Source organism: Daphnia magna, linkage group LG7, assembly GCF_020631705.1.
Source record: "Daphnia magna isolate NIES linkage group LG7, ASM2063170v1.1, whole genome shotgun sequence".
NCBI lineage: Eukaryota > Metazoa > Arthropoda > Branchiopoda > Diplostraca > Daphniidae > Daphnia > Daphnia magna.
The window spans coordinates 5,664,484-5,688,566 of NC_059188.1; the positions used below are offsets into that span (position 1 = coordinate 5,664,484).

Sequence of the window (24,083 nt, forward strand, 5' to 3'; positions counted from 1 at the left end):
AACAGGAATCGCAGGTAATTTAAAGTCAAACATTTTTTTTTTACCAAAGTGTTGAAAGTTAATTTTGGGCTAGGCTTTTACATTTCTGACAGAGCCAAACAGTCTCATGAGTTTTTTCAGGCCAAATTTTACATGCTATGGAACCATTCAAGGCACTTAGAGGTCAGAGCACTGGAGAACATCCCAGTTAGCCCACGGCTTTACATTTTTTGGTTTAAACTCAATTTAATTCAATAAATTAATTTCATTTACTTCAATCATAGTCTAAACACATTGTTACATTTAAAATGCTAGTTTTTTATTCCCCATCGTGTTTAGTTTCCTATTAGCCAATACAAGTTAACAATTCGTCGCGAATTTGTTCAAGTAAATGTCAACAAATTAAAAAAGGACTGGAAAGAACCATAGATTTAAAAAATGAGTTTTTGTTGGCGTAGAGCTTACAGTGCTTATATCGGGGTTACATGTTCTCAAAAAAGAATAGTACACGGTTCTTATTTCTCTAAATGAAATGCCAAATCCAATGGCATTTTAAATAAGGGTTTCGCAAAATCGTTTCGCTATTTAGGTTGCCTTTAGGCCATATTTGAGTGTTTCGCAGCCCATTGCCTGGGGGCTGTTTCGCACAGCGTTCCGCGTTTTAGTCGCTGTTCGTTTCGCGTTTCGCTTTCGCGTTTTAGGGATGCCCCTTCGGCAAGTAGCCGCGAAAAGGGACGAAAGCCTGTAGACGAATGTCGGGTTGAATCCTGTACCAGAGTAATAGAATACTGGTGTAGCCACGGCCATGTTAACTCCCTCTCTCGGATTTTTTCCCAAAAGATGTTGCCAATTTCGCGTATCGATTGTGAGAAAATGAGGCAAGATATCGATTTAAGTGTCCCATAACCGTAACGCCACCTATGAATTGAGTATTAAGGGTTGTTAAGAAATCTCTTCATGCTCTTACTTTTTTCCCACTAATTAATTAAGCCACTTTTTGTTTACTTTCTGAAGTACAGACGACGAAAATGAGCGAAAACATAGCGAAAACGTAATACATCACAAGTTCACAACACAGCCGCTGCGGCGCTTTCGTTATGGGACAGAAAGACTTTCAGGCCAAAAAGGCAATGGGAGGGCCCGCCATAAGCGTGGCTACACCAGTATTCTATTACTCTGCCTGTACAGTGCCGGTCCAGTTATAGAACCGGCCTGTGCGCGGTTCTATAACTGAATGGTTCTATAACCAAACACCCGATCTTAGTGCCACCTATCGTCGGTTCTTTCATCTCTCAAACTTTGACGGTCTTAGAATGTAAGAGCACACAGCAGACCCATATAGCACATTTCTGCCGTCGGATGTCCGAATCATGGCCGAACATCCGTTAGATATCTATGTACTCAATGGGTAGTTCCAGGGATGTCCGTCGGCTAGTCACCTTGGAAGTGCAATGGATGTGCGAAAATTATATTCTACGGACCTCCTTCCAACAGCCAAAAAGATTTTCAATTGTTTCATTTAAGGATCGGCCTCGAGCCAATCGGGGTGCTTTTTTGCAAATCGGGTTTCTCATTTCGGGCCAAGGAGGCGTGGCTCAGGGTGGAAAATTCTTCTCCCCGAATTCAATTGGGGTTTGCAATCAATTGGATTGCAATCAATCGATTCATCAATGCAAAAAACATTATCGATTGACCCGATCTATCCGATAACAACCCCGATAATAGCTCGTTCTACCCGCTTGCCCCGATTTTTACTCTGAAACCGAAAGAACGGCATTTTTTTTTATTGCTTCGGGGCAACGGGTTAACCTCAAATTTTTCCCCGCACCGCCCAGGTTGAAAAAGTGGCACCTCATTTCAACCCCGAATGCACTTTATCGGTGCAGGGCGGTTAACTCGATTAGAACTAATTGGGGCCGATCACTAAGTTTCATTATTAATTGTCAAACTTTCTTGAGAGGGGGAAAACTTAACCGTGTTCAATTTTTTCCCTTGAACGTATTTTTATTTGAAGTCCAGCATTTAAAATGAAAAATTTAAAAAATAAAGGAGTAATGATCTATTTGCCGGATGGTTTATTTAAAATTTATTACAAAAAATGAATAAAATATATGAAAGTCGTGAGTTTGTTTGCACAAGCTTTCCGTTTAGCTTACGGGAACCAAGCCATTGAAAAGTAACTCACAGAAAATAAATATTATTCGGCATCTAATAATATTAAAAGCAAGTATACCTTTGATAGGATTATAATTTCAAATAATAAAAAACTACTTTAAACTTAATAAATCATGCTGAAGTTTAAAATTCAAAAAATATTTAGCATAAATTGTTTAATTTCAATTTATATACCTCTGGTTTAACCTAAGTTCGACATCATCTTGACTTCTTAAAAATCCTGTATGTGATTTGTTATCGAAAAAGCTCAAGTGTTTTACAACAATTCGATTGTATTGTTCGAAAATGATATATAATATATCTGTAGATTGGCACAGTGGAATAAGATTCGACTGTGATGCGGGAGACCCGAGTTCGAATCCTGGTATAGCCTAATGTTTTTTTCATTTTTTTCATTTTCAAGAAGATTCGCCGAAGCAAGTTGACTAGCGGCGAGAGGGGGGACACGTTACGAAAGTTTGTTTTTGTTATTTTGAAGTCTGATTTCCTTTTTCGTCTGTTACCCTTTAAACATTACAGAAATTTTTCTCTATTTTGAAACTTGTTTACAGTTCTTAGCGATATTATGTTATACTTTTTTTTAAATTTGTAATTTAAAAGCAAGTTACCTTGCGGACGCACACGGTATGAAAAGTTTATTTTCGTTGCATTAACTTCTGAATTTATAAAAGTTTATTTTCGTTGAATTAACTTCTCATTTCATTTTCGTCATCCAACCTATTGACTAGGTTTTCGCCAAAACAAGGAAGAAGTCATAATATTTTGACAAGACCGTGTTAAGAATCTATGGGTAGAAGTCTGTTGCATCTGGCGCCAATAGAGCTTTAGAAAGTTTCCTGGTGTCCGCCAGGCGTAAAGGGCATGCACTCTTTTGGGCAAGTTACCAAAAGGACTCCAGGGTTTACGAATTTTTGTTGCAGGTTCCCGACACTTGGACATCTGGCACACGACGATAGAACATCTGCCCGACGACGTTTGAATTAGTGGTTCCCGACATTTGGACACAACAACTAACAACTTGGTCTCCGCGAGACGGTCTCGAAGGGTCGAGACCGTCACCCGTACATCCCAGTGGGACTATCCCGGCCCTCTGATTGGCTCTCTCCCTCTCCTCACCCTATAGCCCCTCCACCCCTTCTGCTTGTGGTGTGTGGCCTGTGGGGCTGTGGCGTGTGTGGAGTAGTCGGGCTGCCGCTTTCATTTGTTTGTTTTTCATGTTTATTTATTTATGATTATTTATGTTTATATTTATTGTTTCTAACTTACTATTTTGTTAATAAACTATTTGTATCTTCATTATATCGTTTTAAATTTTATAGCACAGGAATAAATTAAATATTGGTGTGTTTTCATTATAACTATTGTGAATTGTCATCCACGGGCAATTGGGTTGGTGCGGGTCGGAGAAAAAAGGTTAAAAACCCGATTTTGGGAGAATCGGGAAAACTATATGTCCAAAAGTTTTAATACTTATAGGAATGGATAAATCTTGATAAGGTCTATCCAATTCTGCAAAAATTTTGCTTAGGGTGTACTAATTAGGAAAGTAAACCGCTTCACCATTTTACGGGTAGGTCGGTGCGGTTTAGCGGGTCAAAGGAACCCCCCTCATAAAAATACGTCATATTTCAATAATTTATTGCGGGAAAACTATAAGGAAAAAATTAATAAATTTTGCAGAAATGGATAGCTCTTAGTAAGCGCTATCCATTTCTGTAAAATAATTAACATAATTTTCATAAACAAACAAATTTTGGACAAGACGTTTGTAGTTTTTGCGCTCTAGATATATATATACTAGATCCAATAGACTTAAGTAACAATATAAATTTTTTTAAAACTTTTTTGTGTATGAATATTTTTTCGTTATTGTTCGTTTTTTGTTTTTTATTTATTAATTTATGCTATTACACTACTTATACCTTTATTAAATCGCTTTTCAATTTATAAAACAGGAATGAATTAAACATCGGTGTGTTTCCATCAGAATTATTGTGAATGAACTCTCATGGGCAACTGGGTTGGTGCGGGCTGGAGAAAAACGGTTTCAACACCCGATTTTGGGACAATCGGGAAAACTATAAGTCCAAAAGTTTTAACAATTATAGGAATGGATATATCTTGATAAGATCTATCCATTTCTGTAAAAATATTGCTCAAAATTTCCTTATTGGAGAAGTAAACCACTTCGGCATTTTTCAGGTAGGTCGGTGCAGTTTAGCGAGTCTAAGTTAACCCTTATCTCCCAGTAATACGGGAAATTTAAATAATCTTTTTCGGGGAAACTATAGGACCAAAATTAATAAATTTTATATAAATGGATAGCTCTTGATAAGGGCTATCTATTTCTCTATAATTTATGAAAAAATATTCATGCACTAAAAAGTTTCAAAAACAATGAAAATTATTACTTAAGTCTATAGGATCGAGTATATCTCTAGAGCGCAAAAACTACAAAAAAGTTCTTGCCCAAATTTTTTTGTTTATGAAAATTGTCTTAACTATTTTACAGAAATGGATAGCTCTTGATAAGAGCTATCCATTTCTGTAATATTTATTAATTTTGGTCTTATAGTTTTCCCGCAAAAAATTATTTAAATATTAAGTATTATTCGGGGGTGGGGATTACAAGATACCCGCTAAACCGCACCGACCTACCGGAAAAATGGCAAATCGGGTTACTCTTCCAATAAGTAGTTTTTAAGCAATATTTTTGCAGAAATGGAAAGATCTTATCCAGATATATCCATTCCTATAAGTTTTTTAAGTTTTGGACTTATAGTTTCCCCGATCATTACAAGATCGGGTTTTGGAACCGCCAACCCAAGGCCCATGGGATGACAATTTACACTAATTTAAGAAAACACACCGGTAATTAATTCAATCTATTATATAAAATGAAAAAAACAATTAATGTAAGTAAAAATATTGTATTTGTAAAACTTAATAAAGAAGAAACAATAAATGTAAATAATAAAAATACATGAAAGAAACAAACAAATCAAAGCGGCAGCCCCACGGAAAACCACACTGTGTACATCAGGAAAATGTGGGAACGGAAAGCAGAAAGACATAGAAGGATGTAAGGGTGAAGAGAGCCAATCAGAGGGCCGGGATAGTCCCACTGGGATGTACGGGTGACGGTCTCGACCCTTCGAGACCGTCTCGCGGAGACCAAGTTGTGTAAATAGGGATCTGTGCAAAATGTCCACCAGACGTCTTACCCAATTAGAGCCCATTGGGTTTTTAAAATAGTTGATGAACTAGGGATTTGTGCAATATGTCGGCTCAAAAGTAGATAAGACTAGACTTAAAATCCAGAATGAATTTAATGATCGAAGTTTTATTTTCTTGAAATAGTATCATAGTCATCATAAATTGAAAGAGATATTGCCTGTAATTATGTTCTGAAACCGATTTTATTTAAAATCCCTTCTTCCAGCTTTCTTAGTTACAAGCCAAGTAATTTCCTTTGTGGCAGTTAATTGAAGCATTATCTTGATTGATTTCACATGGATGTAATAGTCTGTGAAGAAAGATCAATACAAGAATTATGAAACGATAAATTTACATAAATTCACGTGTTTAGTGAGGTTGATGCTTAGATTTTGTCACTCGTAGAGCAACAGATTGCACAACTCGGGGATTAGAGTTCAGTTCCCAGATGAATGAAATTTGAGATGCATCTTAGTGTTGCTGGCATTTTGGATTGTGATCAAACGTGATTAACTTTCGTAGGACTTTGGCACGCGAGCTATAGGTCTTGGGTTCGTTTCAATGCTGAGATTAAAATAAAACCACATTATTTAAAATTAAAAAAGGCTAGATTTGTTGAGATTTTTCGCGACAAGAAATTTACAGATTACAGTTTTCGAATTCACAATAAAAAGTGAAAGCTGGTAAGTGGAATGACATTACCGGTAAAACGGAGATGTCAATTAAACTCGGTGAATCCAGGTAACCTGAAAGGGTTTGAAAGTCTAGACAGTGGCATAGAAGTGGCTACATGTGACTATGCGAGGATACGAGAGATAGAAACTCTACCGAGTACCAACTTTCATTTTGAATTCGCCCGGTTTTCCGCTAGGTTCTCTAGTGGTTAGTGGCCCACAGTTTTAGCGCTCAATTTAAGCGGTTTAAGTTAGTAATCATAGAAGGAAAATCAAATATATAAATTAATTCCGTGTGTCCTAAATTTCCTATATAGCGCAACCGGCTAATGTCATCGAAGATGGGAAAAGCACTGATTTTTATTCCCGTTTTTGTCTTTGCCCAATTCCCAATTCTCTTCCCAAAACAGGAATGGTGGCTATTACTAATTATGGGAAAAGAACTTCAAAAATCTTTTGAATGAACACAGTTTTTGTGGATAAAAAAGAAAATGTATTTGTGTGAATTCTTTTTATTGAAATCGATTTAAACATTAAACACGAAATCAAAAAGCATGACATCAACCAAACTGGATTTATAGTGTGTCGGTTAAGATATCTGGAATCACTGGATTAGTTAGCTAAGAAAGAACGTTTGCTAGATGTATTTGTTGATTTTCGTTGATAGAAGTCATGAGAGTTTCTAGTATACCTTGCATTTCTGCAGATGCTGTTCGAGCGTTGATTATCTCCATGAGCTGTATCCAGGCTTCCAAATAATTTTCCCAGTACTGAAAGACTAAAGAAAAAAATCCATGACATGAATTATTCCTAGCCTTCATAGATAGCTTAAGAAGCGCAATATCATTTCTGATATCTCCTTCCTTTGAGAGGTAATTAGAATCACACTTTTGCTCTGAAATCATGTGTTTTAAATTATCAAAAGCTTTGAGAGCCGTTGATGTAGATTGATTCTTCTCGTAGATTAGAACTCGAGAGCAATTCCGAGCTCGGCGTATCGTGTGCGTTGTGCAGTGCTAACAAATTCGCCGGCACCGTCACAACGGAACTTGCGAATGCGATGACCAGTTTCAGTGAATATTTTAGTATTGAAGAGATTGAAGCAGTCACCAGCTTCAGACTTGAGTTTGATGAAATAGATTGCTTTGTAGCCACTGAAGATATCTTTGAATAAGATGTAGTAGCGAGCTCCGCCTACAGATTCGACTTGAAAGGGTCCAACGCTATCAGAAACGATACATTCGCCAACAGCTTTGTAAACGGTTGAGCTGATGGGAAAAGGTAATTTGTGAAATTTGCCAAGTTCACATCCATGACAGCTGTCGTTCAAGTTGGCGCCACCAGGGATGACATGCATGCCAGTGATAGCTGTGCTGGTAGCTAAGGTGCGTACAATGTGACGATTGGCGTGACAAAGACGTTCGTGCCAAACAACGAGTGTGGCGGCCGTGGTACTGACTGCAAGACAAGTAGACTCGCTACACACCGTAACGCCATCCAGTTTAAACAGTTCATCATTAACTTGAGATGCTGTTAAGAAGATTTTGTTGTTGCGCGTGATCGTGGCCAACTTTCCTTTAAAAGAAACGTCAAAGTCTTTCTTCAAAAGGGAAATGACGGAAATCAGACTGACACCAAGTCCAGGAACAAAAAGAACGTCGTGAATTTCAGCAGTATGTTGATCGTGAGGCAGACCAGTGTTAGGATGATCAATCTGAATAGTGATTGTTCCAATGCCAAGAGCGTGAAGTACCGTCGAACCAATGCCGTGAACAGGCCAACTGTTGGGGGGTAGGAGACGTAGATCTTTGAAGTACGAACGTTCGCCACTCATGTGTCTGGAACACCCCGAGTCAAGAAAGAAATCACCAAGTGAGGGCGCAATGAAGTAGCAGGTCGAGACTAAAGAGATTTCGGATTTGTGACGTGAAGGACCAGGCGGGGGATTATCGTCGTCTTCACGTCGTCGCTTGTTGTGTTCTGGCTTCACGCTTTCGTTGGCGATACGCTGCTTGCATTCAAACCGATAATGATAAGGTTTGCCACAATAGCTGCAGATAGCTTCCGATCTGTTTGTACTTTCACGATCGGCGTTAGAGCGATTACGTCCACCTTGATAGCGTCCGCTACGACTATTGTTCCCTTTGTTACCATACTGACCAAAGAGAGTGGCGTTAGCTTCACCATTAACAGCAGGAGTAGTAGGAGGAGGCGGAATGGTAGTTGTAATCTCTTGATTATTTGAACGCTGAGTAGCAACTTCTAAGTCCAAGCTTCTTTGTTCAGAGATGAGTCGAGTGCGGAATGCTTCAAGGGTTCTTTCGTTATCACGCAGATTTTGCCAGGCGTGAGTGAACCATTTGAATCTCGGTGATAGTTTGCAAAGGATGGTGGTCATCAGAGTATTATCACTGATGGGTTCACCAAGATCGTTGAGCTGAGTAGCAAGAGTTTCAAGAGCAGTGACATGAATCATAATGTCTTCCCCGGCTTTTGGCCGTTTGTTCATAAACTCTAAGTGGATAAGATGCATGTTGTCTGCAGCACGTTGGAGGAACTGTGTTTCAAGTCGTGTCCACTTCTCAAAACTAGTACGACAGGTCAGCAAGAGTTGTTGAGTAGTGACGTCACAAGTGTTGTAGATCAGGAACATGGCGTAGCAATCAGTCAACTCCCAATCGTTGATGGCCACAGTATTAGTGATGACAGGCAAAGGCACGGGAGGTGGCACAACACCAGTTCCAGCATCACGGACATGTTCTTCCACTTCTGCAACAACGGGTAGTGCAGCAAAAGTAGGTTCAGGTTTTGGTACACGACCTTCTACAAAGCCATTAAGACCTTTGAGACGAAAGATCATGTTCATGTTATGCTTGTACGGGGTAAAGTTAGTCCCATTTAAACAGATCACATGTTTGACAATTTCCAGAGAGAAATTAGGATTCATAGGGTTTGCCATACTGAACACGTTACTCTGGGCCCATAACCTAATAAGGTATAGATCAGACAAGGTTAAAGTTTGTATTGTAGATTTAGTTTTGGGCTCTAGAAAGCCACAAACTATACTTACAGAGTGAAATAACTCAATAGTTTTGTACACACAAAACTGACAGGACTTGGTTAGAGGAGAACAAGTGGAACAAGGAAGACACCAAGAAGTCGACACAGAGAAAGGGAGAAGAACAACTCGACGAAGTATTGACGACTGCTCGAACACTGTCAAACGTCGGTTGTTAAGAGACCCCAAGGAGCCTTGATCTGGGTAGTGTTTTCTGCTTCTTGGAAAGCGCATAAGTCTATATGCAGTAGGCTTCATTAAGAACGTTTGCTAGATGTATTTGTTGATTTTCGTTCATAGAAGTCATGAGAGTTTCTAGCATTCCTTGCATTTCTGCAGATGCTGTTCGAGCGTTGATTATCTCCATGAGCTGTTTCCAGGCTTCCAAATAATTTTCCCAGAACTGAAAGACTAAAGAAAAAAATACATGACATGAATTATTCCTAGCCTTCATAGATAGCTTAAGAAGCGCAATATCATTTCTGATATCTCCTCCCTTTGAGAGGTAATTAGAATCACACTTTTGCTCTGAAATCATTTGTTTTAAATTATCAAAAGCATCGAGAGCCGTTGATGTAGATTGATTCTTCTCGTCGATTAGAAAATTCCGCAGAGACGGAGCCACGTACTTGGTGAGGCAGCCGAACAAAATGCAACCAAGACCAAAACCTACGTTTACATTATAATCTTGACTGGTTAGGAGAAAAACTTGGTTCTCGATTGCACCTCTATATTCACGCATAATCAAGAAGTTGTAGATGACTTGCACTTTGACGGCGGCCCCCGGGTTGCCAATACCGAGACACAATGTCCTCCAGACGGAGGTGTACTGCTTCCAGTGTTCGCTTAGTGATAGATATTTCAGATGACATATGTCGTTGCGCGCGTTGATAGCTTTCCTAAACGTGGCACTGGTAATAGAATAGGACGCGTCAAGAAAGTCAGCCATTCTTTTGCGGTTAATGTCAATTCTTCTTACCATTTTCGCATAGTCATAGTCAATAGTGGCGGGTAACTGTAAGCCGTTGTCGCATAGAAATGCTTTAAGCGCTGGTGTGACTATGTGCGTTAATCAAAAGAAAAGGATGATCGCAATTTGATTGGCTTCATCCAAATTAACTTCCGATGATATTGGTTGGATTGATCGGGGCGGGGACATCGCAGACTCTTTCAATTTATGTTCTGGTATGCTTACTGACGTCCTTCTCGACGATGTCTCGTTACGGTAACCATTTCTAGTTTGAACCATTTTTAATTCTTTTCTTAGTTGTTGATAAAGCACAGTAATTAACTTTATTACATAAATATATTCACCTTTCATCGAAAATGTTCCATGTCAATCTACCGGCGTGTTCCTTTTTCTTCGTTAATTCGTTTTCAGGAAGCAAGTTTCAGGAAAGATATTGTTACACTTGGGGGTGATGTGTAACACGAGTGTATTAGGACGTCCACACGGTAAGACGTCAAGTAAGAACATTCCATTCAAGAGACACTACACCGCCTATTTATGGTAGGTGAACAGCAAGGTTGAATCATCGAGTGCTTTCGCCCTTGCTGTCTCTACGAACAATCGAAATAACCCGTATGACTTATTACTGAGCAAGGTTGGTTGTACGAGTACATCCGCCCTTGCTTGTTTCTACAAAAGAAGAAGATACCCTTAACCATTTACTACAAAGCAAGGCCGAACGTTCGAGTACATTCGCCCTTGCTTGTTTCCCCGAAGCGTTAGAGAAGGTGCAAGCGTCCTGTGATGCTACCGCAACATTCAGACAAAACAAGGTCGAATGTACTCGTACATTCGCCCTTGCTTGTTTCCAAGAAGGAGGTGAGTGTGGGGTGTGTCTCACGCGTATGTCACGTGATCTCCACGTGACAGATCCCCCCTCGTGAAGGCGGTCGCCCCCGACTGCTTGATAAAAATAAAACCCCCAGAACGGTAACCCCCAAAAAGTCCTAAAACCCTAAATCAGAAAACCCAACACACCAAAATAAAGAACAAACAAAAAATCCCGAAAACAAAAATTCCAAACGAACACCCCAAAAGAAGCATTCAAAAAAACAAAGGAAATGTCGTGTCAAACCTCCGCCACCTGTTCGAGGTGCGGTAGGAAGTGATCGTCTTGAACATCTAATTGTTCGTGGACCCTCATACGGCCTCTCAGCCAAACAGTTTGGTAACTGAGATAAGTTGTTGCCACCACTAGTAATAGTAACATGATCAGAAGTTCAAACGGATATCTTGGCTCCGACAGCTGAAATTCTTCGGTCGTCTTCTTCATTAACTCTTGAATCTGGAATCCTGTCATTTCAGACGACGCACGAGCGCCGTCGTTTCGACGCAGTAGGTCGCTGATGAAATTAATTGATGTGGCATTCGCCTTCGGGAGCTCAATGATGGCGACCGATTTGAACGTTGTTACATTAAACCCCACTGCGGCCAGCGTGGGTGCCACCAGAGGATCTAACGAGGCCTCCAATCGTCCGTCTAAACTGGCGGGGAAGACCCAGTCTTCCGTTCGAGCCGTACATCCAGGAGGGACATCAAAAATCCCAAACGGAGGCAGCAACAGTGATTGCGGGGGCCCTTGGCTGCTACCGATCGGACATGAGAACACCACCTCATGAGCTGTAACGGCTGAGAACACCCAGCGATTCTCTCCAAGATAAGCTACTTCGGATCCTTTCCAATCTTTAAATTGTTGTCTGCATTGCGTTAGCTTACGGTTGGCGTCATTGGTGAATAACGAAATCGCACAGGATTTCCGTGCTCCCCGTTTTCCTAAACCTGTATGAAAATTACAAATTAATCGTTCCAATTGTTTGCAACCCCGAACGTCGGCAGTCGAAAGTTCAATAAAAGTCTCCAAATCTGTGGAAACGGCCAGGAAATTCGGTAGGTCCCCGATCGCCACTCCATGGGTGCCATTGTCTGTTGCTCGTGGTAAACTGAAAATTTCAAACAGGGTATACTGCTGTGCGTGATCGTAGATCGGAATTTTGATAAAGAGACGAAAACGTCCCTCCACCGCTGCCACCGTCACCATAGCTTCACGATAGGTCACCCATAATTCTTCACTCGATACTGCCCAACCCAAGGGTAGTTGTCGATTAACTGCTTTCAACACCGAAGCCATTTGAGCAGGTGGAAATATCTGAGGCGCTAATCGGCCGTTTGCCAAGAGGGCCAACCCTTCGTCAAGAGCGTCTGCCAAGTCTCGAAGCCACTGCAGCCTTGCTTCCATCGACTCGAATGCAGGGTCTAGATTGATGAAAAAATCGAAATACTCGATCATGTAAGCTTGACGCTCTGCCATTCGTCCAAGCAAATTTTTGTAATTCTTTGTTAGTTCCGCCGTTTGCCCTTCCAACTCCTGGATCAGCTTGGTATTTGTCCGGATCTCCCAAAGTGATTCGTTCAGTACAGTTGCCTGCTGGTCCATCAAATGGACTATTTCATTTTCCCGGTGTGTAAGGCCGGTGATCTTCTTATTCAATCCAGCGAGATCATCCTGGGTGGCTACTCCGAACAGCCACTTTAACGCTGATCCGCCGCCATCGATCACCGCTCGGCGTTGTTTGGAAGGAGAACCAATGGCGTCCCGAAAAGTTGCTAGTCGATGTTCGGATTGATTTAATTCACGTTCAAACCAATGACACTTGACATCAAGTTTTTTGGCCGCCGATGCACCTTGTTGATTTCCTGTTTTACGGCATTTAACGGCCATGTCCGCGTACTCCTTCAGCCTCACTTTCAATGTCTGAACCACTGCCTCTGCCGGTCGTATATCGAGGTCTGTTATGACTGTCCAGAATGATTCTCCGAACGCGACACCCGGCTTTTCATTGAAAATCACGGTGTCTCGGACAAGCAACGCATCTACCTTGACTGACCCGAGAAAGGCCAATACACAAATTGTGTAAGGCAGCAACAAAGCGAGGTAACGATTCGGTCGACCAGCTCGACGAGCCGGCTGTATCCTTGTGGGGAGGCGGGCCGGCCTGCTTGCTGTCTCTGGCTGACGAACTCCCCCAGATGACGGTACTGGATGGACGCTGTTGTCGGATAAAACTGCAGCCCTCTCACCGTGGTTTCCATTATCCGTACCCGTCTCCCGATGAATCCTCACAGGTGGTTGAGGGGCGTTTGGTAGAGGTGTCTCACGTGTCGCCTCTGTGGATTCCGTATTCAAATTTGGACCTCATTCGACCAAGTCGTGAAAAAGTTTCATTTTTACGACGTGCACAATCTCCGATTTTCTTGATCCGGAACTTAACTTCACTTCGTAGTTCACGGGAGTTGTCTGTCGGATCACTTTGAACGGTCCTTGCCAGCGATGAAGCAATTTTTCTGCTCGTTTTACTTTTCGAAAGGGTTTGTACACCAGGACTTGATCTCCTACTTGAAATTGAAGCTCTCTGTGGCGACTGTCATACTCTCGTCGCTGGTTGTCCTGGGCGACTCCCAATCGCGTGTGCACCAATGCTCGAGCCTTCGCCAATTCGGTCACAACCTGGGTTGCATAATCCGGAGCCGTTCCCGACGTAACCAGCCGAGGGTTGGCATCCGCACCTAATTCCAAATCAATAGGTAACATTGGTTCACGCCCGTAAAGCAAAAAAAATGGTGAATATCCCGTAGATTCCTGCCGCGCCGTGTTGTAAGCAAAACACACGTAAGGTAATGCCTCGTCCCAGTCTCTATGGTCCGCGCTGACATACATTGAGAGCATAGCCGCCAAGGTGTGATTCATTCGCTCAACCAATCCGTTTGCCTGTGGATGGTAACTTGACGTTGTCTTGTGGTTGGTTCCAAGATTCTTCATGACTTCTTGGGTAAGCTCAGCTATAAAACATTTCCCTTGATCCGAAATGATGGATTCCGGTGCTCCATGACGCAGCACAATTTGTTCAACGAAAAATGTTGCCACCATATCCGCCTTTCCGTTGGGCATGGCCCGTAGTTCCACCCACTTCGTTAAGTAGTCAACAGCAACGATGATCATCTTATTTCCGGTGTTGGACATAGGAAACGGACCTAAGAGGTCGATTCCCACCTTTTGAAATGGACGTGCCACCTGAATACACTGCAGGAAACCGGCTGGTCGTTTGTTCACTCCTTTTCGTCCCTGGCAATTAGGACATGATTGCACATAATTCGTAACATCAATCGCCAAACGCTCCCAAAAGAATCGATTAGCAATTTTCGTTAGGGTGCGTCGAACTCCCATATGCCCTGATATCAAGTCGTCATGGTATGCCTTTACGACGCGTTCCCGAAAGGAACGTGGGACGCACAGGCGACGATACTGTTTACCGTTTTTAATGGTCTGTAAGCATAGTCGCCCATTGAATAGACAGAAGATTTTTAACGTTGCACGACCTGCTTCCAACTGGTCCATCAGACGACGCCACCGCGGAACCCGACGCTGCTCCGCAACGAATTCTTCCTCCGGTCCAAAATCCACCGATCTGCCACTCCCCACAAGTCCAATGGCCACACAGCGATCTTCTTCTTGGTCTTCGGTCACGGGTAAAGGGCATCGCGAGAGGCAATCTGCGTTGTCATGGAGTTTTCCGCTTCTATACCGGATTTCGATGTCATACTCCTGTATCGACAAGCTCCAACGGGCTAGCCGTCCAGCGAGATCTCGTTTGGTTAACAACCAACACAGCGCCTGGTGGTCTGTAACTACCACGATCTTGCATCCCCATACATAACCTTTAAATTTTTTTAAGGCCCAAACCAAGGCCAGGCATTCTTTCTCGGTGATGCTGTAGTTTATTTCGGAGCTGCTTAACAGGCGGCTGGCATAGGCCAACGGATGTTCTTGCCCTTCCACTCGTTGTGCCAATACCGCACCAATGCCGTAGCCACAGGCATCGGGAATGATTTCCATTGGTAGGTCATAATTCGGATGAGCCAGGACTGGGGCTGCAAGCAGCGCTTGCTTCAGTGTGTTGAAGCTGGACTCCTGGTCAGGACCCCAATCAAACACTGCATCCTTTTTGGTTAACAAAATTAACGGGCGTGCAATTATAGAAAAATCTTTGATGTGTGGACGATAATAAGAGCACAGGCCAAGATAGCTCTGTACTTTCTTCACTTTAAGAGCCACCGTCTTTCCTTCGTTGCACGGTGGGAACTCCTTTACCGCTGCTAATTTGTCCGGGTCTGGACGAATACCATCCGCATCCACTACATGACCTAATACTTTCAAACTGGTTTCCGCAAAATGACATTTGGACACCTTCAACTTAAGGCCCGCTTTCTTTAAACTCTCCAATACCAACCTTAGTCGTTCGACATGGAGGTCGATTGTTGACGAGTACACTATAACATCATCCAAGTAGACGAGGCACGCTGTCCATCGAAGTCCGGCCAGTATAATATCCATGGACCGCTGGAATGAACTGGGACCGTTCGATAGGCCAAATGGGAGTACCTTGAACTGGTACAACCCATCAGCCGTAATGAAGGCAGTCTTGTGACGGTCCTCGTCTCTCACCGGAATCTGATGATATCCGGCTTGTAAGTCGAGGATGGAAAAAAATTCTGCTCCTTCCAATCGACTCAGCACATCCGCAATTCTTGGTAGAGGATAAACATCCCGTACCGTGACTGAATTCAGCTTTCTGTAATCGACACAGAATCTCCATGTTCCATCCTTCTTTCTGATTAGCACCACCGGTGCGGACCACGAGCTGTCCGAAATTTCGATAATTCCCGCCTCTTCCAAACTTTTTACTTGTTCGTTCACGATGGTTCTAGCCTTCCACGCGCTGGCATACGGGGCCTGATGGATTGGCGGGGAATCTCCCGTTTCAATGTTATGTTCAGATATGTTGCAGCAGCCTACTTCCGAAGTGTTTGCCGCAAAACATTCCAAATTTTCTTCTAGCAATTGGAACATTTTTTCACGTTTGTCTTTCGGAATGCCATGATTTACTTGTTTTTTGAGGTCGTCTATGAGTCTCCTCCGCTGATTCACTTCTTCCTTTGTTGGTGGTCTGGTCATTGGGGAGTTCTCTTCTTTTGTCGTTAGGCCACAGCTCAGCACTTCTCCGTCGTAGCCACTGATGACTCCCAATGTCGTCCCTTTTGGAATCCACACGCTAGTCGACGTTAAATTGGCCAACGGGGTGAAATCCACTTTGGCTGCCAGTAACGCGTGTCCCACCGACACTCCCTTGGTTTGTAGAAGTTTTCCTGATGGTTCGAAACAAAAGTTCTCCGCCTGTAAAGCTGGCGCTACTGTCATCACATTGGCCACTGAGAAAGAAGGGATTGTTACATCAGCGTTGGTAATCAATTTAACCGACCGTGTTTGGTGATCTGTCCGCTGCGATGTAATGGCTGCAAGAGGCTGATCTCCAAAAGTAATTGAGGCCTTCGGCTCTCGATAATCAATTTGTACTTTGCCATACTGTTTCAGGAAATCATTGCCCAAAATCAAATCAATTCCGTCCATCCCAAATACCACCGCTTCGCCAGTTGCTGTTCCCATTTTGTGGTTGACCGAAATGGTGGCTGCTCCCATCAACGTTGCTTGTTCTCCATTAGCCATCACCACCCGCGGTCCGTCCCATGGACGCAGCACGAACTGGGATGCACGTAGCAGCTCCGGTGATATAACTGTCAGTGCTGCCCCTGTGTCGACGACTGCCATTACTTGCCGTGTTCCACAAGTGACTTCTTCTCTGATCAGCTTGCTGAAATCTAGTCTAAGGATAGGTTGCTCCTTTATCTCCTCCTGTGTTGATGAATCTGCAGTCGTCTCGGCTAGCTGGGACACGATGTTGATTGGCGCGGGAGGAGGACCCAACGGCCCTCTCTGTGGGCCAGGAGGACCTGAGTAGGATCGTTGTCGGAAACGAGCAGATTGCGGATTTTCCCAACAATTCCGGGCCATGTGCCCCGTTCCGTTACAACAGTAACATTTGAGTACTCCGTTATTGTTTCTGTAGATTCTCTCCGACTCTCCCCACGTAACTGTCTTCTCGTTTCCTGGTCTCTTCGGAGGTGGAGTTGCTTGAATCTTCAAACTTTCTACCGCACCTTGCAGTTCTTTAATTACTTTCCATAATTCCGTATCAGCCACAGTTGGAGCTGGTTTTGGAAGGGTCCGAATGAAATCAATTGGAACATCCGCCACTCTGGTTGCTGCCACCCCGAGCACCACGTCCGGCCAGTTTCGTCTATTGGCCAAGAGCTTGGCATCAGTAAACCGTTTCGCCGCCTCTAAAAATTCTTCGCCTGTTTTGGGTTGTAACGGGTACAATTTTTCGACCAACGAGGGCCGTAATCCCCCAAAAAGATAGTCGACTTTGGTGGCTTCCGCCATTGTTGGATCCACCACCCTACAAAGATCAATAACATCGTAATAGTAGTTAGTTGTCGCTTCTTCGATACCTTGAACCCGGTTCCGCAAGCGTGTTTCCTGGAACAGCTTGTAGTTTTGTTGCTGAAATTCTTTCAAAAACAGTATTCTGACTCCAGTTACTGCCGGAAGATCAGCTGCGTTGAGGCCAACCCCCGGTCGTATGGGTAAATCACGCCACTCCGTCGGAAGTGTGGAGCACAGGTACCATTTTCTTGCCGCTCCATCCAGATACATGCTGAAATTCGCCCTTAGCTCCGTATCGCCCCATTGATTGTACGCTCCCGTTGACTCGTAACGCTCAAGCCAGTCGAAGGCGTCATCTTCCGGCGTTGCCTTAAAGACCTTGGGACTCAAAAACTTTATCTGAGGAGGCATAATGCCAGTACCTGAATCACTATCGGTATCTGCAAATAACTGCTCCTCGTCAGTGCTATCCCCGTTTTCCTCTTCTTCGCTTTCTTCGCTACTTTCGTGTGCGTCGTCAATACTCTTGTCTACGTTAGATTCTTCAAGATCTTTCGCAGTACTCTCCAACTCGTCGTCTTCACTTTTTTCGCTACCTTCTTTAACTGCCTCAATACTCTTGTCTACGTAAGATTCTTCAAGATCTTTCGCAGTACTCTCCAACCTTTTTCAGCCTGGATTATCCGCTGCCCACTTCCCACTACGTCCTCTGTGCTGTCCGGCTCAACAGTTTTTCCTTCCAGATGCTGTTCCGGTACCGGGCGCGTAGATGGAGGCAAAGGGTGTAAACGTCTGCTCGGATCCCTTGGACAACTAGGCCAACGTCGATTCGATGACTTTCTCATTTACCTCCGGCAAAAAAAATGATTAATGTCTTTCTGCATTACAATACCTCAAAATCTTGTCACAGCAATAAACGATTTCTTTGAGAGAAAGCTAATAGAAACCAAATAGTCTTCCCCACTGTCAGCCGAAAACGTGGCTCCGTATCCAACAATTTAAGATTTGGCACAACCCGTTGGTTAAACCGCTTGTGGTAGAGCCCCTAAACGATTTTCGCCTCTGACAATGAATAATACTATAAGATAAACTTCCTTGCCTTGTCTCCTTAGTAATGCTGCATCTCCACCATTTGTTACACTTGGGGGTGATGTGTAACACGAGTGTATTAGGACGTCCACACGGTAAGACGTCAAGTAAGAACATTCCATTCAAGAGACACTACACCGCCTATTTATGGTAGGTGAACAGCAAGGTTGAATCATCGAGTGCTTTCGCCCTTGCTGTCTCTACGAACAATCGAAATAACCCGTATGACTTATTACTGAGCAAGGTTGGTTGTACGAGTACATCCGCCCTTGCTTGTTTCTACAAAAGAAGAAGATACCCTTAACCATTTACTACAAAGCAAGGCCGAACGTTCGAGTACATTCGCCCTTGCTTGTTTCCCCGAAGCGTTAGAGAAGGTGCAAGCGTCCTGTGATGCTACCGCAACATTCAGACAAAACAAGGTCGAATGTACTCGTACATTCGCCCTTGCTTGTTTCCAAGAAGGAGGTGAGTGTGGGGTGTGTCTCACGCGTATGTCACGTGATCTCCACGTGACAATATACTGTTTTAGAAAAATATTAACGCCACGATTTTTTGAAACATTGTTCAGACACATCCTAACAACTTTCCTAAAAAAGTGAAGAATGAAATAAATTATTATACTGCAATATGCTTCTTGTCCGTTTTTTGTGTGTGCCCGATTGGTTCATGTACCAAGGCTGTTTCATCAACTGGGAAACTTCAAATGATGATCGGCCGGCTCCAATTCCATGGGGTTTCGTAGTAGTCTCCTTTCTATTTCCATCTGTTCGTATATCAATTCAAATTAAATTCAGAATAAACAAATCAAATTTGCCAGCTCACCTGAAATAACGATATCCGAATGCACAAGTTTATTTTAGTTCCAATATCGGCCGCAGGGCGTATACTCCGAAGCAATCGCTCACCTCGCCTTACCTAGTCCCCAATAGGTCAATGGCACAACTCTTTATAGAATAATGTTTTTTTATGTTGACATATAAAGAGAATCAAAGTTAAATTATTTAGTTCTCTGCTTCACTTCTTCGCTTATGAATTGTTGATCAAAAGTTACGTTTTAGAAATGTTAACCACACCTACTGTACCACTCATCATCTGCCTGCCAATCAGCCGAGGAGGCTGATTCCTTCGTAGACGTATGTTAGGAGGCAAATAGGTGAATAGCATAACTCTTTTTATAAATCTATTAATTAGCGTATCATCTTTGAATGTTGACAGATAAGAAGAATGAAAGTTTCCGAATATAGTTCACTTTTTCGTTTTCAAGTTTGTGATCTGAGGTTACGTAAAAAAATAGTTAAATCCACCAATCACTCATCTGGTCGCCAATGGTGTTTTACCATCAAAATTAACCGTATAAAAGGGTTGATAACTCATTTTAAGGCAAGGTAGGGAAAGCTGGTGACTAAGCAGTTGTGGGAAATCCCACAATTGTCAAGTACAAGTGGCGAATGTAATGTGCAGTTAAAGGTAAGGCTGGTGGCGAGATCTGCGCGCAAAGCACCTGTAATTGCACATTCCATTCCTAAGCCGGCTTGAATACGCAATTTAGTCCCATCGCGTTGCATGTGTGCTGTAGGAGGCGTCGCAGAGCTGGCTAGACTTCTTGATCGTCCAGATGGCCTAGGACTGGAAACAGATGCGAGAATGTCTGTGATCATTTCTGTGAGGATGGTCCCCCATCCAATATTGTGATATTCGTGAGTATACTCCCGTGGTATACGCACAATATGATGGTATATCACGTGAAATGTGAGAACATTTAAGCTGGAAGAAACCTCCGCTAGGTACAGATTCTTCTGGGTCAGGTTACTGAAGAAACTTCGGGTGGGGGATACCCGATGTTTCCGACTACTCCTGTGACGATTACTACATACACACCACGATGGAACTCGATTGCTGCTAGTCAAGTCACACTATGCGGCCCCTTCCGAAAATATTTGATTGATTTTTGAAACGGAGTTTTTGCTTAAATTAGCATATGAAACGCGATTCGAAACTGTTAAAACCGTATTTCTGAAAAACCATGTAGATTTTCACGTGTTTGCCATGCTATACGGTCATAATAGAAAAATCAAATAAAAAACGTGAATCTCATTTCATCAAAAATCGATATTTCGATTTCCAGTAAAAACATGTCGGGTATGAGATTTTACTTTTTTTTTTTTTGCGTTTAACTTCGATAATGAACTCCAAATGATAAAGTCCGATTACCTGAAAATGTTAACGTACTCTAAGTGTTATCGGAAAAGTCGAGAAACGGAATTTTTGTTTAAATTAGCGGATGCGAATGGCATTTACTGTTCAAATAAAATAAAAAAAAACCATGTAGATTTTTCACGTGAATTAATTCGCGGATTGGCATAAGGTAGTGGAAGTCTACTCCTTACAGTTTTCCAATAAAAAAATCGAATAATAAAAATTAAAATCTCATACCTGACTTTTTTTAAGTCTTTGCAAGACTAAAAAAAACAAGAGGTTCATTCTCGTAATAACGTTGAACTGGCAGACCATTCAGGAGGATAATCACCAGCGTCTGCATTCGTTGTCCGCAGAATAAAAATGGCGAACGTATCAATGTACTTGCTACCGTTTAACAAGTCCAGAATCAAATCATTAGATCTAATGGGATCTGCATCAAATGTCCGTATAAATTTTCACATTAGAAACAACATTTTAATTTTTAAAAATCATTTTTACTCACTTCTCTCAATTTGATTGGCCACCTTAACAAAACGTTGAATCCGATGCGACAAACATACGCGCCGTCAGCCGAAAAAATGATGTACGCAACGTGCCAAGTGAAATCGAAAAATGCCAAAAAAAACCACGACATCTTTTCCTCCATCTTCTTTCCCCACTGATGATGGACATCTAAGGTCATCTTGTCCAGGATTCCCCCTCCTGAATTGAAAGAAACCAAACTGTACCCTTGTATACAGCCGCGTGTAAATACAAAAGACTGCCGTATACAAACAAACGAGTTACCTTCATTTATTCACCAATGCGAATCCCAGCATGGCAAATAAACTGTGAATCTATTGAGATGGTAAAACATCAATAATTAGAAAAGCATATTTTACGCTTTTTATTTAAATCATATCTACGCTTTCACCTGAAATAACAGTAGGCAAGTGCATCAATATATTGAAGACAATTTTGACTTCATAATGCCGGCTACGAAGCAGTTCATCTCAATTACAAATTTCCTTAATACAATTCGCTTTTAAAACCATATAAACAAGCTTCTAGTCAAGTGACACTAGGCGGCCCCGACTTTAAAATCTTTTTTCTAGTTTAAATCGACAAAGAGTTATTGCTCAAATTGGCGGGCGAGACTCATTTACACTTCGTCAAAATTCGTTTTTAAGTTTTAATCAAGACACGAGCTTCGTTTACGTGTTTTAGTTTCCTAATCTAGGGCATACATCGAAGTAAAGAATTATCGTGCTATTAGTAACGACTGCTGTGCAACACAGGGTCCACCCTAACATCCTCAGAATCATATGGTTTGACGTTGATTATTTTATTTTGTTTTACCATGCTCATTAGCAATAAATATGGAGAAGAAATTACTTCAACCTAAAACGGAACTTACCGGTGGTATACAAGGCAAATCCAGAAGAATTTGTTTTTCAACGAAACCCACAAGTCCACAACACATAATTAGAAACGTAATTAAAGCAACGTACGTTGCGTGGAAAGTGTTAACAAAGAGTTGAGCCTCTTCTTCCCCGACTTCCAACTGTTCGGCTTAACTTTTACATCCCATGCCGTAAACAATCCCGTAGCAGATTTGTTTCGCTTGTTGCCTTTCATCGTCTCTGACTTCTTCTTGCTTTTTCTTTTTCCAAACCGATACAATGCCGTGAAAAACATCGCCATCGGGTTGGCTAAGAACAGAACAAAGACCTGCGTCTTCGCTCAAATGCGCCAATATTCGAAGTTCCAACTGAGAATAATCCGCCGAAAGCAAGATAGTTCCTATATTTGAAGTACAAACTTTTTAAAAATTAACCTGCCATCAATGTCCAGTTAAGCAGTACCTATGACATAAAATAAAATAAATGAGATACAATTGTTAGGGAGGACATTTTAAAGATACAATTGTTAGGGAGGACATTTTGAAAATACAATCTCATAGAGTAATTAAAAGTTAAGGTCTGCACAAAGAAAGTATTACAACAACTGGTTGCGACAACAAAAAATTCAGCAAATGTATGATTCAGCATACCTTCTTGGATTCTAGTAAATAATGATAAACTCCTGACAATATCAAAGTAACATCATGTAATCCGCTTAGACATTGATTTATAACTGGACGTATCAATTAACCTACTATGTAATTTAGAAAAATAAGGTTTTTTATGACTAAAAAAATACTTGAGTTTCCAATGATACTCCAATGATACCTGCTGCATTTATTCTGCTAGATTTTAAGTAAGTCTGTAAGGAATTATTTGAGTAGTTACAGCAAACATTCTGCGAGCGGACTGGTAGCAATCATTTTAAATTTATCTTTCTATTAGGGGATTAACTACCGATGCAGATCCCAGCGAAACCGACATTGTGAGTTTTTCACGCGTTGCTTTGCAGGTTGCAGCAGACAACACACAACAGAAACACGTAGGAATACCGACCCACCTGGTGGCAAAATGGCGCACTTACCAATGATTATTGAAACTTCAAGACTGCTTTTCCATCTATAGGAAGCGGACGGCTCCCTGTAGGAGTGTCTCAGTCTCTCTCTGCTCCTACAAGAAGATAAAGGATAAGGATCCAGCCGAACGAGAGACTTGGTAAGTATGGTAATGGAAAAAAAAGGAAAGTGAAACTCGAGTAGGAAGAAAGTCGGTTTTGGGAGTTGCCACCCCCCGCTAAACAAGTAAATTTGACGTGAGTCCCGGTTGCAGTCCCGATAGTTTCGAAATTATCTACCCACGGGGTAGTAACGTAGAAACGATTAGGACTGTGCGAAGGTTCACGTAAATGGTCAGGTGGGGCATTCTTCTGCTAAGAATTGGGGAAGCAAATCGAACTTGCCCAGTTTACTTGAGGTTTCACACTCATTTTCTTTGTGTGCTTTGCGTCCATCAGCAAGTACCATAATTCTATTCAATGAGGAACTAACTTCCGCCTCGGTCTACGGACCAAAAAGGAGCACGGGCATGGCCTAGGGGGCAGTTCCCTACGGCGCTCAACCGTGAACTTTTTGAGATCTAAAAAAAATAAACAAAAACTTAAAAAAAAATCTTTTTGCATTATAGTTCCATCTTGAAGTTAATATCATAAGCGTTTTGTTATATTTTGCATCTAGCGTTCGAATACTTTTCTAATCAAAAACTAAACTTTCGGTTCGTTTTGATTAATGATTTGTCACAACTCAAGAAAAGGGGGAAAACAAAGCACAGTAGGATGTAATCTCATATCAAATGATCATGTAATGCAAATTCAGTGTGCCTGCTCGTCGACTCCCTTGTTTATCGACGACTGCCAGCGAAAAAAGTGTGAATTGGAGTGTCCTCATGAAGTTTGTGACCACCC

At 42.1% G+C, this 24,083-nt stretch overlaps 1 protein-coding gene and 2 long non-coding RNA genes across 6 annotated transcripts; all 3 read right to left on the reverse strand.

The window, feature by feature from the left end:
• Positions 1-5,656: 5,656 nt before the first annotated feature.
• LOC116927794 lies at positions 5,657-6,141 on the reverse strand. Its single transcript, XR_006648868.1, has 2 exons — positions 6,073-6,141; positions 5,657-5,934 (listed from the first exon to the last, which is right to left on the reverse strand). It is a non-coding gene; the product is annotated as an uncharacterized LOC116927794 (long non-coding RNA).
• A 2,910-nt stretch (positions 6,142-9,051) lies between these two features.
• On the reverse strand, positions 9,052-10,611 carry LOC123474378. Of its 2 annotated transcripts, XM_045176460.1 has the most exons (4): positions 10,417-10,611; positions 10,082-10,337; positions 9,829-10,013; positions 9,052-9,771 (listed from the first exon to the last, which is right to left on the reverse strand). In XM_045176460.1, exons 2-4 carry the CDS (start codon positions 10,096-10,098, stop codon positions 9,341-9,343), a joined length of 633 nt encoding a protein of 210 aa, XP_045032395.1. In that variant the 5' UTR covers positions 10,099-10,337; positions 10,417-10,611; the 3' UTR covers positions 9,052-9,340. The 2 variants fall into 2 exon arrangements, with proteins under 2 accessions (XP_045032395.1, XP_045032394.1); XM_045176459.1 differs by having other exon boundaries at positions 9,052-10,013; positions 10,417-10,606.
• Positions 10,612-18,937: 8,326 nt separating this feature from the next.
• On the reverse strand, positions 18,938-23,175 carry LOC116933105. Of its 3 annotated transcripts, none has more exons than XR_006648866.1 (8): positions 22,952-23,175; positions 22,774-22,877; positions 21,655-22,523; positions 21,528-21,577; positions 21,244-21,443; positions 20,976-21,171; positions 19,365-19,457; positions 18,938-19,305 (listed from the first exon to the last, which is right to left on the reverse strand). It is a non-coding gene; the product is annotated as an uncharacterized LOC116933105 (long non-coding RNA). The 3 variants fall into 3 exon arrangements; XR_006648865.1 differs by having other exon boundaries at positions 21,655-22,585; positions 22,952-23,173; XR_006648867.1 differs by having other exon boundaries at positions 22,138-22,585; positions 22,952-23,170.
• Between the last annotated feature and the right edge of the window lie 908 nt (positions 23,176-24,083).